Source organism: Hyla sarda, chromosome 11, assembly GCF_029499605.1.
Source record: "Hyla sarda isolate aHylSar1 chromosome 11, aHylSar1.hap1, whole genome shotgun sequence".
NCBI classification, from domain to species: Eukaryota; Metazoa; Chordata; class Amphibia; order Anura; family Hylidae; genus Hyla; species Hyla sarda.
Window position 1 is genome coordinate 29,859,236 of NC_079199.1, and position 16,361 is coordinate 29,875,596.

Sequence of the window (16,361 nt, forward strand, 5' to 3'; positions counted from 1 at the left end):
AGACACAACTATACAGTAATGCAGAAATGATATATATTACACTCACCATAAACTGATATAACTGCAAGAATAAGCCAGGCTGTCCATTCAGGAAGGTATTTGATGAACACCAAAGCCATCAAAGCACTGATCATAATGAGATAGGCTTGTTGTAAGAGGAGGGGTCCTTTCCAATGAATGCAGATCATTCCCACCACTCCAAAATTCCAGATCATCAGGGCAAGAGTGATGTAATCCATGGCAACGTTATACGTCTTAAACACTTCTCTGAAAAGCAGAATATTAATTATAAAGGATTTAAAGCACAACTTCACCTGACATTATGAATCAATGTTAAACTGGAGCCAAGTTCAACATCCCACTAACCACCAAGTCAAGAAAGCAGAGACCTAGTCTGCTGTATATAAAGGCGATCATTGATTATTCATATTTTACTCTCTACATTGGCTGCACCTTCAATTATATACTATGTACATAATGGCCTTGCCGGTTTAATTGCCTTATTGTACACTTCACAAAAACAGAGGAAAAAATTTGTGCTTTATTCTCACACTTGTGATATTGTGTGTAAAAAATAAAAAAGGTGGTCATACAAATTAGACACCAAGCAGGTTTAACATGTTATCAATTGGCTAAAACGATCATTTGTTGTAAAATTCCACTCCATACTCACCCGCCCTGATCCCTTACTACTCCTCAATTATTACTGGTCACCATGACATTTTGAGTTCAAGTCACTTTTTTTATCTTATTTGAAGCTAACTTCGAGTTTGCACCTTATCTTATGCCAATATATTAATCCCTAACACTTATCCTCAGTTGCGCCTTTCATGTCACTTTTTCTTTTTATCAGAATAGGCAACTTTTAAAAGTCACAGACAGATTAGACAAATTTATGACGTGAGCCTTTTGTACATTGCCTTTAATTTAAAGCATAATAACTCGCATACTTAGGAAAGTACGTCTGTGGCAAAAAAACAAAGACTTTTTTTTTTTACATTGCACAAATTTATTAACAGCCGTGAGACTTTTCATAAATCAGCCCATGACCAAAGACACAAACTACACCTAAGAATGAATATATAAAAACTGAGAATACGGACCTCTAGATATAAATGAGATGAACATATCTAATAGATGGCTAGTTGTATATAATAAAAGGTACAATGAATGGGTGTCTAAGCAGGGCCCTTGCTCTAGACCTTTCCATATATTCAATTGCATTAAAAACAATACAAAAAATTATTGATATTAAAAATGGGTGTAAAAGTCAATTGTGTGAGTACACAGCCACTTGGTATATAACACTGTATCCGTAATAGATCATAGAGATGATGCAAGTCAAATAGTTTGTGGAAGTTCTAGTTGATAGAAATATACAGTTTGTAGCATAGTTCGGTGCTCTGCACCACTCACCACACCGCTGTACAGATGGGAGCTCCGGGATGGATGTACGGCTCTGTGGCGGACTTCACTTTCGCAGACTGGCACGACTTTTATTATATACAACTAGCCATTTATTAGATATGTACATAATAAATTATATATATATATATATATATATATATATATATATATATATATATATAAATATATGTCTGTATTCTCCATTTTTATATATTCCTCTTTTTTTGGCACAAAGGGTTACGTGCAACACAAGCACCTCGAGAGAGATATATATTTTTTTTTTACATATAGTGTGAACCCCCCCCCCCCAATTTCCATTTATTTATACACCTAAGAATGAACCACAAAAGATGCACATTTTGTCACGCCACGTTTCCTCCATTCATGTCTATGGGAGGGGGTGTGAAAGCTAGTACGCAGCCATCACGCCTCCTTCCATAGACATGAATGAAGGGGGCATGGCGGCTGTAGCCGCCAGTCATACGGCACAGAGCGGAGGAGACCCCCGCACCAGGACCCCCGTGATCAGACATTTTATGGCCTATCCTTTGGATAGAGGAGAAGAAGTTTTTCGGCAGAGTACCCCTTTAACAACTTGAAGTGGTAGCTGCAAATACAGTGAAGTAGTATTAGTAAGAATGGGATAGGCATAAGATTATCTTTTTATATAAGCTAGGGCCAGGGCAGTATTTTTTCCAACCAGTGTGATTTCAGTTTTTGCTAAACTACAATTCCCAGCATGCTGGGAGATGTAGTTTTGCAACAGCTGGAGACACACTGGTTGGGAAACCCTGGCCCAGGGATTAATCATGATATTCTGAATATTGGGCAGACTAGATGGGCCGAATGGTTCTTATCTGCCGACACATTCTATGATTCTACAGAAAAGTAAAAAACGTATTATCTATATATTCTAAATAATGAAAGACCATATTACTTTGTGGACTAATCCCAGAGTCATAAGTCCATTTACTTTAGGAACCATCTACTATGAGAGACATATGACTACATTCTGTACTTACCCTAAGTAGATGAAAGAGAAGAAAAACAGGAGCAATAAGGAGGAAATGATGAGCCAGCCATGAATGACCTGCAGAGACAACATATAGGTATAAGAGAGCTAGGCCGGTTTGTATAATGACAATTACTTCTGAAAAAACTCAAGGTACTGGCAAACATTATACAAGTGAGGGATGACTGGACAGCTGAGAAACGTATATTTATATGGTCACTGTCATGGCTATAGGGCACATCCACACCGAGTAAATAGGTGAACTGGGAATGGAATTGGGATGCTTGTGGGAAAATTAATCTTAAAAATATCATGTAAAAGCATGGAATCCGTCTCATTATGATGCCTCAATATGATGTAAAGGATGACTTAATTGACTATTGGTCCAGATGTTGACTATGAGTCTATTCACAGGTACCGTATCCTGCGCGTATTTGATGCACAGAATTAGAATCTGTGTTCAGTCTTTTAAAGGAAATCTGTCAGTGTGACCTTTACTAGCCTGTCGGTACAAACAGGTAATGCAGGTGACACTCATAATGATACTTACCTGGTCTCATTGCGTGCTGTGGTTCTTGCGCCATATCTTCTGCTCCGGGGCCGACTTGGAGCATGGGGACAGTTAAATGACGTCACTGCTCCTGTTTGCTAGCAAACATAGAGAAGCAGCAGTGTTGATGTCCTTAAGCTCCGCCCATGCTCCAAGTTGGCCCCAGAATGGAAGATACAGCAAAAGATTGCGGGAATACCACAGCATGGAATGGACCAGGTAAATATCATTGTCATTAGTGTCACCTGCACTATCGGTCTGTACCGATAGGTTAGTGCAGGTGACACTGATGACAGATTTCCTTTAAGTAACATTGATCTCTGCAGCTTCAAATACTGCGTATGATACTGTACATGTGAATATACACTAATAGTGACCTCAATCACTGGACAGAAATGGGACACATTCAGGAATCAGACTGAACATAGTCACTGTAAGACTATGCTCAGTTCATTAAAGTCAGCTTGGGAACTGGACTATACATTGGTATGGTGCAGTTTGATTTGACAGATTATTGCAAAGGATTGTGATGCGAATGCGGCCTTACCCGACCAGTCCTTCTGTTATAAGTGATTGAACCGATAAAATTGTTAACCCATTCTCGACCCATGAAATACATGTACATCATGGGTTGGGTTGGCGGACATGACGGGGGCCTGTGGGTCGGGTCCGCGTCATGACCAGGAGATGTCCGCTGCTATCAGCAACTGACATCTGCCGGTAATGACGGACTTTGCGATCGCGCCGAGGTCCGTCATTTAACTGGTTAAATATCGTGATCTATACAGATCACAGCATTTAAACACTAAATGCCACTATTCCCTGGTGTCTAGTGGTCCCATAGCCAGAACATGAGCCAGAAATCAAAATTTGCTGGGTCATGAAGGGGTTAATCAGGTATAAGATAAGCGGTAAATATTTTTTCTCATGCTTGTTACATTTACATGTGAAGATATAAAGATAGATTTTATCTGTGTGTGATGTCCAACTATATTTCTATCCTGTAAATGTTCTCAAACAATGGTATTATTGTACTACAAAGTAGCAGATCTATAAATTATCACCATACCTAACCTCTATGCTCTGTGACATTACAAATTGTTACACAAGAACACATTTGTCACGATTGCTGAATAAAGTTTCTGGAACAATTTATCATCGTCTGATGTTCAGGACTTTGAGTAACAAGTGTCCGGAGTCTGAAATACCTAAAACAAACAGGAGGATGCTTTGCATTTTTACTGCGAGCATGTCAGGCTTATCACTTGTCAAAAGTAAATTATTGGCAGATTTCAGAGATACAGACACATGGACATAAGTAGACCAAAAAAATAAGACTATAGCAGGGGTCACATGGCGGACGCTATTGTAATGTAGACTGTTTAGGAATTTAAATTATTTAACACCTCTTAGGCTAGGGCTCACATTGCTACCCAGATGCTTGGGCATACTGTACATGTGAATAAATCCTTAGGATCAGTCCAACATCCTTTTCATTGCTGCAGCAGACTTTGCTGCCCATTGACTTTAATGGGTAGCAAAATCTGCTGCAGCAAAAAATTAAGAACGTGTGAACTGACCCTAAGAGTACATTCACACGGGCGGTTCACAACGAATTTCAGTATCAGACCCCATTGAAGAAACTTACTGTAAACCTGCCCATGTCAACTTTCCATGCTCATTTAGTTTGCACACTGTCTCTATTCTCCCCATGGCCCCGATCCACTTTGTCTGGTGTACATCCAGTAAACAAACTTCATATACCTTCTGCACATTCTAGCTAGGATTTCAGCTAACTATCTCCCTCCAACTATGCTGGTATAGAGGGTGGAGATAAAGTCAAGAAGGTGTAGCCTGAGGGGTGTCTGTACACACTAGCTGGGATATCACTCAGCTCTTATCTCCCTCCCACTACACCTTCTTGACTTTATCTCCCCCCTCTACACCAGCATAGTGGGAAGGAGATATAAAAAGACTGCCACAGAAAGTGGGGTTATTGAGAAATCAGAGCAGACGAGAAGACTGTCTGCATTGCATCAAGAGTAGATGGTGAGCCTAAAAGGCCACAAAAGATAGTAAAGAAGTGTTAAGAAGACAGCTATCCCTATCCACTACCTAAAAAAAAAAAAATTGCACGTTTCCACTGACCTACCAGGTGTAAGTTCACCAGGATGATAAGTCAATGTCAGGCACCTGTGTCAGTGGTTTTTATTCTTGGGGAACAAAGGATTGGGTATGTTTAAATCAGGCATACCCAATTCTTTAATTACCAGGGAACAATCATGTTGACCTCATGCAATGTAGCTGGTGGTAGATTCACCCATCTGTTGGATCACTGCATCCGATCACAAAGAGACTTATTGTGAAATCATGCAATGCCCCCTGGGTCATCCACAGGCTCCTTATTAACTTATTTTCATCTTGTCACTTACATTGTCAGACACTTTGATGAAATGCTATCAACGTGACAAATGAAACCGCTCCAAGCCAACTCTACACTCACCGCCCCACATGGCTTAGGCTTAGCACATATTACAATGTTCAGCTGCATTTTTCCTGCAGGCTCATCTCTGTGTGGTTACTTTTGTTATGTACTGTATTTAACTTTGAAAAGGTTTTTTTTTCCTCAAATTCTTTTTTTTCCCTTCTGTAAAGTGGTTTTACAGCATTTTTACATAACAAGTCTCTCAGACCCAGTGAAGCCCTAAGGGTGAAGACATGACTCAAAATTTTTGATGCAAATGCTGTAAGGTTTTAAGATAATTTATATGCAGTTATACTCCATTAAGCTTGCAGAGACCTGAAAAAACTGTTAGAAAAATCCTTTTTCAATTAGGGTTGTGTAAGAACTGCCAAACGTTAAAGCCTGTTAAGCCATCAGTGCGGGTCCTATATAAGAACTCCGACCTTGATCAGCTAATCCAGAGAACTGTGCTCAGTGCAGCTTCAGGTTCTTGTGGGCTGCAGGTGTCTATTGAAAGAAATGGATAACCTTTTTATTTCAACAAGATTCCAAGAATGGTGCAAATATTAACACCCCAGTCAATTTACGGAAAGGGCTGAGGGCGCTGAGACTACTTGTAATGAGATGTTGACCTGCAATCCAATATTTGATATTCCAACCCCCCCCCCCCCCCACACACACACACGTGACCACCCATACTGTGTTTTAACAGTTTTCTTCAGTATGTTGTAGGCTCCCACAGCGGGACCACGTTTCCCCGCTTTGAGAGCACAAGTGCTGCGAAAGTTAATGCATTCTCTGATATGGGGACAGTGCGCTTGCAGGGGGAAAAGCTGAGCTGCTCCTGCGGGTCACATGTAATTGAATCTCCGATGTGGGGACAGCGCAGCAGGGGGAGAAGCTGACAGCTTCTGTTCTCAGATCCCCGATCGGGGAACGGGAATAGAAGCCCTGTGCCCGCGGGTCACATATCAATCATTTCCTGGTGTGTGGACAGCGCGCTTATAGAATGTGTTGTCAGATAAGAACCATTTGGTCCATCTAGTCTGCCCGATAATCTGAATGCTATGAATAGTCCCTGGCCCTATCTTATATGAAGGATAGCCTTTTGCTTATCCCATGCATGTTTAAACTCCTTCACCGTATTTGCAGCGACCACTTCTGCAGGAAGGCTATTCCATGCATCCACTACTCTCTCCGTAAAGTAATACTTCCTGATATTACTGCAGAAATCTTTGCCCCTCTAATATAAAACTATGTCCTCTTGTGGTAGTTTTTCTTCTTTTAAATATCCTCTCCTCCTTTACCGTGTTGATTCCCTTTATGTATTTAAAAGTCTCTATCATATCCCCTCTGTCTCTTCTTTCTTCCAAGCTATACATGTTAAGGTCCTTTAATCTTTCCTGGTAAGTTTTATCCTGCAATACATGTACAGTACTAGTTTAGTTGCTCTTCTTTGAACTCTATCTAGAGTATCTATATCGTTCTGGAGATACGGTCTCCAGTACTGCGCACAATACTCCAAATGAGGTCTCACCGGTGTTCTGTACAGCGGCATGAGTACTTCTCTCTTTCTACTGCTTATACCTCTCCCTATACATCCAAGCATTCTGCTAGCGTTTCCTGCTGCTCTATTACATTGTCTTCCTACCTTTAAGTCTTCTGAAGTCAGACTATAAAAGAACTTCACAACTTTCTCTGGACAATAAAGCAGCTGATAAGTACCCCTTTAAGAGGAATTACATTTTCAGCAAATACAGTTAGACAACTTTTTGCCAGTGTAAAAAAAAGTTTTTATATCATTTTATAGCATGAGGTGTTTTTAGATTCTTCTTATGCCCTTGGGTTACTGAAATATACCAGTCTTTACTATATAACTGACTTTTCAGATGGGCAGGAACTTTATTGCAAAATAAAATTTCCCTCAAAAGAGTCACATCCCTGCAGCACCATTTAAATATCCTGAGTAACATCAATAAAGTTCCCACCCATCTGACAATTCAGTGAAAAGTACAAATAGTCAATCAAATAGTTTAACCCCGTCCTGGTGAGCTGGTACTTAAAGGAGTACTCTGGTGCAGACTACTCCTGCTCCGTCCTGCCCGGGCTGCAAAAAAATGAAATAAACCATCACTAACCTTCCTGGGTTCCCGCGGAGCTCCACTACAGCTGATCAGTCCTCCGGTCCATCTCCTTCATACTACAGAGTCACATGGCGCTCAGCCTATAGCCGGCCGCCGCGATGTTCTGCCTCGGCCCATAATAGGCTGAGCGCCATGTGACGCTTCGTTCACACGAAAGTATGAAGAAGATGGACTGGAGGACCGATCAGCTGTGGTGGCGCTCCGCGGGAACCCAGGAAGGTGAGAGATGGTTTATTTTCATTTTTTTGCAGCCAGGGCAGGACAGAGCAGGAGCAGTCTGCACCAGAGTACTCCTTTAACGCACCAGGACGTACATTTACGTCCTATACATAACCGCGAGCATCGGAGCGATGCTCGGGTCATGCGTGGCAGGTCCCGGCTGCTGCTAGGGACCCGCCGGTAATGGTGGACATCCACGATCCACGATCATGGCATCTGCAGCATTGCGGACATTAAAATGGATGATAGGATTGCCCGCAGCGCTGCCGCGGCAATCCGATCATCCAGCATGGCAGCCGGAGGTCCCCTCACTTGCCTCCGCTGCCTTCCACAGGTCTTCTGCTCTGGTCGAGCAGACCAGAGCAGAAGATGACCGATAATACTGATCAGTGATATTTCCTATACATAGCACTGAACAGTATTAGCAATCGAATGATTGCTATAAATAGTCCCCTATGGGGACAATTAAAGTGTAAAAATAAAACTAAAAAAAGTAAAAAAAAGTAAAAAATAAAGTAAAAGTAAAACAAAATGTGGAAAAAAAACCTCCCCCAATAAAAACATAAATTGTCCCATTTTCCCTATTTCAACCCCAAAAAGTGTAAAAAATAAATAAATAAATAATAAAAAATAATAAAAGACAGCTAGGGGTCCCCATACCATCCAGAACATAATCCTGTCCAGCTGCAGCATCATCTTTGTCCCAGCTGAAGCACAGACTGAGGATAAGTCAAGGAATTAAGAGCAGGACTAGCACTCCTCTGTGCTCACTCCTGTCCTGTTTATCAGATTCCTGTCTGATCAGAGAGGAGAGGGTTACACAGCACCCTGCAGTAATTGGATGAAGAGACCCAGAACACAACAGCAGACTCAGGGAGGAAATAAATGCATGATGAGTGAGGGCGGGCTCAGTGCTTGCCTGGGACACACCCCTTCCTGAGCAGTGGATGTCAGAATGAAAGAGCAGCAGAAAAGGAGGGATTTGTGAGCCAAATACAGAAGCTAGACACATAAAAAAACATGTAAAGCATCTACAAGACCAAGTAACAGATTATTTTTTTCTGTGATATGACAGGTACGCTTTGAGGTCTTTTCAGAGACTATAACACAGACCATCAATGTCAGGGTTGAGTGTCAGATGCCTATTCAAGTTTAAACAACTGTGACCCTTTATGTTGTTGCTATACCTGGTACCTGAAAGAGCTGCAATGTAACTGAATGCTTTTGAAGCTGTGGTACACGACACAGACAAACAAATATTGGTATAGAGGGAAATCCGGCCAATCACCTTATAACACCGATACTTGTAGAGAACCACTAGCAGGATGGTCATCACAATAATAACACTGATCATTATTGCAGCGTTCAGGATGGAGTTCAGGGCTCTTTGTCCAACTGTTTCTGTATCTTCTGTGAATGGGGTATAGATACTAGAAGAAACACAAAAATTCTGAAATTATTAAATCAACGTTCCAGTAAAGATGAAACACACCCATGAATTCTAGAAATGTTCACATTTCATAACATTGAACGTTTCATAACAATGCATAACATTGAAGCAGGTACAGAACACGTATTCATCAACACTTGTAGCAATAGGATTGAAGGTCCAAACATTATCTAATACAGTGTTTGCCAACCAGGGCGCCTCCAGCTGTTGCAAAACTACAACTCCCAGCATGCCCGGACAGCCAAAGGCTGTCCGGGCATGCTGGGAATTGTAGCATTGCAACAGCTGGAGGCACGCTGGTTGGGAAACACTGATCTAATAGTTTAGCATTGCAGATTAATTTCTTCTGTACAATATTATGGGGGCAACTCTCTTGTTTGACCTTCAGTAGCTCAGAGATCTGTTTTACAGCAGCCACAGGGAGAAAGCTAACTGGTGGCTGGATAGGACTCATTGACTTCAGGATAAGGGTATGTTCACACAGGCACAGACGTTTCACTCTGAGCCACGGTCAAAAAGTGGGGACTGGTCCTAAGGCTTCTACTCACTTTATTGGGAGCTTCAGTGTTCAATCATGTCGAAAAGGATAGACTGTTGGGGAGATTTATCAAAATCTGTGCAGAGGAAAAGTTGCCAAGTTGCCCATAGCAACCAATCAGCTCGCTTCTTTCGTTTTTAACAAGGCCTCTGCAAAATGAAAGTAACAGATTGGTTGCTATGGGCAACGGAGCAACTTTTCCTTTTTGATAAATATCCCCCTGTGCGCTTAAATATTAACATTCTGTACACACACATTGGCCCAGATTTATCAAACTGCGTGAGAGAAAACGTGGAGAGATTTTCCCACAGCGACCAATCACAGCTCCGCTAACAAGCTCTGGCAAAGTGAAAGCTGAGCTGTGATTGGCTGCTGTGGGAAAATCCCTGCACTTTTTCTCTCGCACAGTTTGATAAATCTGGGCCATTGTATGTGTATACACTATGTGGGAGTGTTGTGAAAACCTGAGTAGAGAAGTGGTGCAGTTGCCCATGGCAACCAGATTGCATCTTTCATTTTCTCTTTCTTTCTTCTGTGAAAAATGAAAGAAGAAATCTGATTGGTCGCTATGGGCAACTGCACCACTCTTCCTCTACACAGGTTTTGAGAAATCTCCCTCTATGTACATAAAATGTGGATGAATTACAAGTAAAAAAATAAAATAAAATAAAATATTGATTAACATTAAAAAGTCCTCAGTATCAGAGGTAAGACTCCATATCTCTGTGGTTGTAAAATATCTGGATCAGGATGCTTACATTTGTTTAATTTTATTTATTTATTTATTTTTTTATCTTAAGCATATTGGCCAACATTTTTCATTGTCTTTAGACTGTTTTTTAATCTAGAAAAAGGGCAACAACAAAAAAAAGGCGCAAGAAGGGTTAATTTGCGCCTTTTGGTTTACTAGGGATGTAAGAAAAAAAATCGATTTGTGCGATTATCACGATTTTTCAATTGGCGATACTGAATCGATTCAAAATATTTTTGAATCGATCCTTTTAGGGATGTGGAATTTGTATCTCCTGACACCCGGAACAGCATGTCAGGAGATACAAATTCCACATTTGTGGTGCCGGGCAGGTGAATTTTTCCGGCTCGTGCAAGCAGGGCCGGATCCGACGTGGCGTCGCTCTGGGTGTATGGAGAGGGCTCCCGACTCGTGCCCGCTCCATACTCTACGGCCCCCGGCTGATTTCAGTAGCCGGGGGCCGCTGATGCATCACCAGCGCTAATATCCAGCATGCGGCGCTCAGAAGGGTGTATGGACCGGGTTCCGGACTCCTGCCCCCGCTCCATACTCTGCAGCCCCCCGGCTGTTCTCAATAGCCGGGGGCCGCCGCTAATAGCCAGCATGCAGCGATCGCCGCGGCTGGCTATTAACCCTTTAGATCGCCGCTGTCAAAGCCGACAGCGGCGTCTAAAAGGGATCTGTGAATGCTCCCTGGTGGGCTAGTGGGGTGGATCGCCCCCCCCCCCCCGCAGCGCGATCGCTGAGGTAGCCGGAGGTAGCTCGGTCATTGATAGAGCCTGGCTGGACCAGGCTCTATCAATGGATCACAGCTTAATGGAGTTCAATAGAACTCTATTCATCTGTCTGAGGAATCTAATGATTCCTCCTAAAAGTCTAATAAGGTGTATAAAATAATAACGTTTTAATAAAAGTGTAAAAGACAGAATCGGGATATATCGCGATGTATCGTCACCTAGACGGTATCGGGTAATATCGAATCGCCACACTGGTATCGCGAGTCGAATCGCATCGCCAAATTCTTAGCGATTCACAGCACTCTCGTTTACACATTTCTGCTGATTTTGAGTTGCAATCCACTGATTTTGGCACAAAAAAGGCGCAAAGCCACTGAAAATTCTCTAAAACTACACCAGCCCAGACTTAGGTTAGCTTTTTGGTGTATGTCACGAGAGAAATTTCAGAAAATGTGACCTGCACAAAATTTATCAAATGCTCTTACCAGCACACAAAAAAAAAAAAAAAAAGCGTAGAAAAATTCTTCACTTACACCTACAATGATAAATGCCGGCCATGATTATTGGTGGGGTCGGAGGGCTTGCCTGAGCGCTTTTTTTATTTACTTTTTAAACAGCATTTAGTAGATGTGTTTTACGTCAAGCCTCGTGGACATAGACACAATGAACAGCTCTAGAGTCTATTCTTTGTATGGTGTAGGCTTGTAAGCATGCTTTGTGACCTATGAAGATGTCATATATGTTCTCTCCGGGCTTGTGTGGGTTTCCTCTGGGTACTCTGGTTTGGTCCCACACATCAAAAACATACTGATAAGAGACTTTAGATCCCAATGGGATCAATTAGAGAATACAGCACTGCGGAATGTGTGTATGCGATATAAAGATTTATTTTTATTCTTTAGGGAGGGGGGGGGAATGCTGAGCTGCTATTGTCTTCTCTTTATGTCATTAGCTCTTGCTGTATAGATAATTTTTTTTTTGGGGGGGGGGGGGGGGGAGATTTTTGACCTTGGAAAAAAAAAAAAAAGGCACAAAAAAATCATCCCGCAATTCTAAGATTCAGTCTTTGTGTTTCTTAAATAAATAAAAAAATAATAATTATGGGTGTCTTGACGTTTTTTCTCCCTCATGACAAGTCATGTGATCCTTTAATCGTGTGACCCAAGGTGACTCGTTTGCTGGGAGTTGTATTTTGCAACATCTGGGAGGTCCACAGTTTGGAGACCACAGGTATAGACACTGAGCACTATACAGTGATCCCCCAACTTACAATGGCCTCAACATACAAGAGTTTCAACCTACAATGGTCTTTTCTGGACCATTGTAACTTGAAACCAGACTCAACTTACAATGTTACGGACAGTGCAGATCTGTGAAACGTGTCAATGGCTGAAAGATCTGACCAATCAGAATGGGCAATTTACTGGTAAAACTCCTGTATTACTGAAGCGTATGCACTGACTGATGTCTGATAGCGCTCCCTACAGTACAGGGAGGTATTACATGTTCTGTACTCTTTAACTGTACCAGGGTTACTTGCTCCTTGCTCTTACTTTTTTTAGGACATTGCATGTACTGTACAGGACCCTGTACTCGACATAGACCAGTGTTTCCCAAGCAGGGTGCCCCCAGCTGTTGCAAAACTACAACTCCCAGCATGCCCGGACAGCCTTTGGCTGTCCGGGCATGCTGAGAGTTGTAGTTTTGCAACAGCTGAAGGCTCCCTGCTTGGGAAACACTGACATAGACAGTGATTACAGCTCCCAGCAGATCTTTCTTACTTTTATATGTAAGGACTTGCTTCATCTCTATTAGTTATCTACTTATTTTTCTTTAATTCTCACTTTTTCCTGGTCTCAACATACAATGGTTTCAACCTACAATGGTCGTCCTGGAACCAATTAATATTGTAACTTGAAGGATCACTGTATAGGTTTCGGCACAGAATTTGTGACTGTTCCCATTAAGCAGTGGTGCCGGCTAGCTCTACGCCTCGTATCTACCAAATCTAATGTACGTGGACAACTTTAGACAGCTGCCTCAAACATATATCACGAAATGTATATTCTCTGTCAGGAGGGGTTATAAATCAAAGAAATCCTCAGATTGTAAATCATTCTAGATACACCTAAAAGTGATATCGGCATTTAACCGAGAGTCATTAATGCATTCTTTGGCACAAACCCATAAGAACACATACACATGCTGTATTGTGGATAACTAAATCTTGGCAAGGAAGTCAAAGCTTTGTAAAGCTTTCAGGCTGAACATCTTCATTCTCAAGGTGGTCTCAACGTGAAACGGATGCCCTGTGGCCTTTTACCTACAACCTTTTTAAAGGGGTACTGCACTGGAAAACATTTTTATTTAAAATCAACTGGTGCCAGAAAGTTAAACAGATTTGTAAATTACTTCTATAGAAAAATCTTAATGCTTCCAGTACTTATCAGCTGCTGTATGATCCACCGGAAATTCTTTTCTTTTTGAATTTCCTTTCTGTCTGACCACAGTGCTCTCTGCTGACACCTCTGTCCATGTCAGGAACTGTCCAGAGCAGGATAGGTTTGCTATGGGGATTTGCTCCTACTCTGGACAGTTCCTAAAATAGACAAAGGTGTCAGCAGAGAGCACTGTGGTCAGACAGCAAGGAAATTCAAAAAGAAAAGAACTTCCTGTGGAGCATACAGCAGCTGATAAGTACTGGAAGGATTAATATTTTTGAATAGAAATAAGTTACAAATCTGTTTTAACTTTCTGGCACCAGTTGATTTAAAAAAAATTTTTTTCCAGTGGAGTACCCCTTTAACAATTAGTTTGTCATTCTGTACATTGAGGGGAGAGATCTCTATACCCTAATACACATAAGCAAAAATAGCCCTTGAGTACTAGGCCGGCTCGAGTGACGCCAAGCCCGGCAATCACTGGTATAAATTGGGGGTCACCTCTTGTACAATCAAGTTTGATAGAAGCAATGAAAGAGTTAATCCAGTGTTTCCCAACCAGGGTGCCTCCAGCTGTTGCAAAACTAAAAGTCCCAGCATGCCCGGACAGCCTTTGGCTGTCCGGGCATGCTGGGACTTTTAGTTTTGCAACAGCTGGAGGCACCCTGGTTGGGAAACACTGGATTCATGATTGGCATGAGCATTCTGTAGTACAGTGGTGATCCAGGTGATTACTGCATGGGCACAGTTACCACGCAATCGTGATCATGATTAACAGTACATTCCAGTGCGATAAATATCTCCCTTCCGTAACAACCAGAATTTGAAGCATTTTAAGTAGCTTAGTAGTGTACAACACTGACCCTTACCTGAACCAACTTAAAAATAAATCAACAAAACTTGGGTACACAGTATATGTGGCAGTCTTGTTTGCACTTTGTCCTATACCTGCTGGTTGTAATTTCTAAACTGTACTAAGATGGAATAGAAAGCATTTTTTCCTCGAAATTGTCGAGTGCCGCATTCTGTTTATTTTGAAGGACGACTTTGGTATATATGCTATGCTTTATTAAGATACTTAAACAAAAAAATAAAAAATAAAATTCTTCTGTGACATCTAGTGGCAGAAATGAGTACTGCATGTATTAAAATGGAGCATCTTAAAGGGTTACTCTGCTCCCCAGCATCCAGAACATTGAGAATTGTTCCACCTAGTTTTTGATCACTCTTCCTTTAAAGGGGTACTCGGGTGAAAAATAATTTTTTTCAAATCAACTGGTGACGGAAAGTTCAACAGATTTGTAAATTACTTCTCAATGCAGTACATTTTTCGGTAAAAAAAATACACCTTATCTTTATTCTGTAGATCCATATGATTAAAATGATCCCCTACTTATATAGGTTTGATTTTGTTATACTTCTGGAAAAAATCATAAGTACATGCAGGAAAATTTATAGTTTTAAAATTGTCAACTTCTGACCCCTATAACTTTTTATTTTTCCCCGTACGGGCCGGTATGAGGGCTCATTTTTTGCGCTGTAATCTTAAGTTTTTAGCAGTACCATTTTTGTATTGATCGGACTATTTGATCACTTTTAATTCATTTTTTCATGATATAAAGAGTGACCAAAAATCCGCTAATTTGGACTTTGGATTTTTTTTGCGTGTACGCCATTGACCGTGCGGTTTGATTAACAATATATTTTTTATAATTCGGACATCTCCGCATGCAGCGATACCACATATGTTTATTTTTATTTACACTTTTTTTTTATGGGAAAAGGGAGGGGATTCAAACTTATTAGGGAAGGGGTTAAATGATCTTTATTAACTTTTTTTTTCACTTTTTTTTTGCAATGTTACAGCTCCCATAGGGGACTATAATACTGCACACGTTTGATCTTTTACATTGATCGTTGTTATCTCATAGGATGACATTGATCAATGATTCTGACGGTTGACTGCTCATGCCTGGATCTCAGGCACTAAGCAGTCATTTGGCGATCGGACACACAGCCCACTGAGCTAGCCGGGGGTAGTTTACTTTCACTTTAGACGCAGCAATCAACTTTGAATGCCGCATCCAAAGGGTTAATAGCTATTAGCCACGGGTCCCGGCTGTTGTTAGAGGCCGGGCCCGACCCCCTATGAGGCCATGGCCCCGCCTTATAGAAAGGGAGCGGACTCAGGGCATACAGGTAAACCCTGGGTCCTTAACCCCTTCCCGACCCATGACATACATGTAACGTCATAGGTCAGGTGGGCGGACATGACGGGGGCCTGCAGGTCGGGTCCGCGTCATGACCAGGAGATGTCCACAGCTATCAGCAGCTGACATCTCCCGGAAAGGATGGGCTTCGGCAATCGCGCCGAGGTCCGTCATTTAACTGGTTAAAAATTGTGATCTATACAGATCACGACATTTGCACACTAAATGGCGCTATTCCCTGGTGTCTAGTGGTCCCATAACCCCCCGCCATTAAATCTATGGGTTGCTAGGGAAGCCCGAGGTCTTACTTACCTGCTCCTCGGCGTCTTCCCTGGCTCTGTTATTGCTTAGGGCTCACTTAGGCAGCCCTTAGCAATCAAGCACAGATTTCATAGATCTATGTAATGCAATAGCATTACATTGATCTATGTAAGCCAT

At 41.7% G+C, this 16,361-nt stretch overlaps 1 protein-coding gene across 4 annotated transcripts in view; it reads right to left on the minus strand.

The window, feature by feature from the left end:
- The window catches only part of PSEN1 (presenilin 1), a 73,350-nt gene that overhangs the window by 18,251 nt on the left and 38,738 nt on the right, over positions 1-16,361 (minus strand). For all 4 annotated transcript variants that reach the window (XM_056546270.1, XM_056546273.1, XM_056546272.1 and 1 more), the window contains exons 5-7: positions 9,085-9,226; positions 2,430-2,497; positions 47-267 (exon numbers count right to left, since the gene is read on the minus strand). In XM_056546270.1, the coding sequence (XP_056402245.1) occupies positions 47-267; positions 2,430-2,497; positions 9,085-9,226 (431 nt within the window). The remainder of the gene's footprint in view (positions 1-46; positions 268-2,429; positions 2,498-9,084; positions 9,227-16,361) is intronic.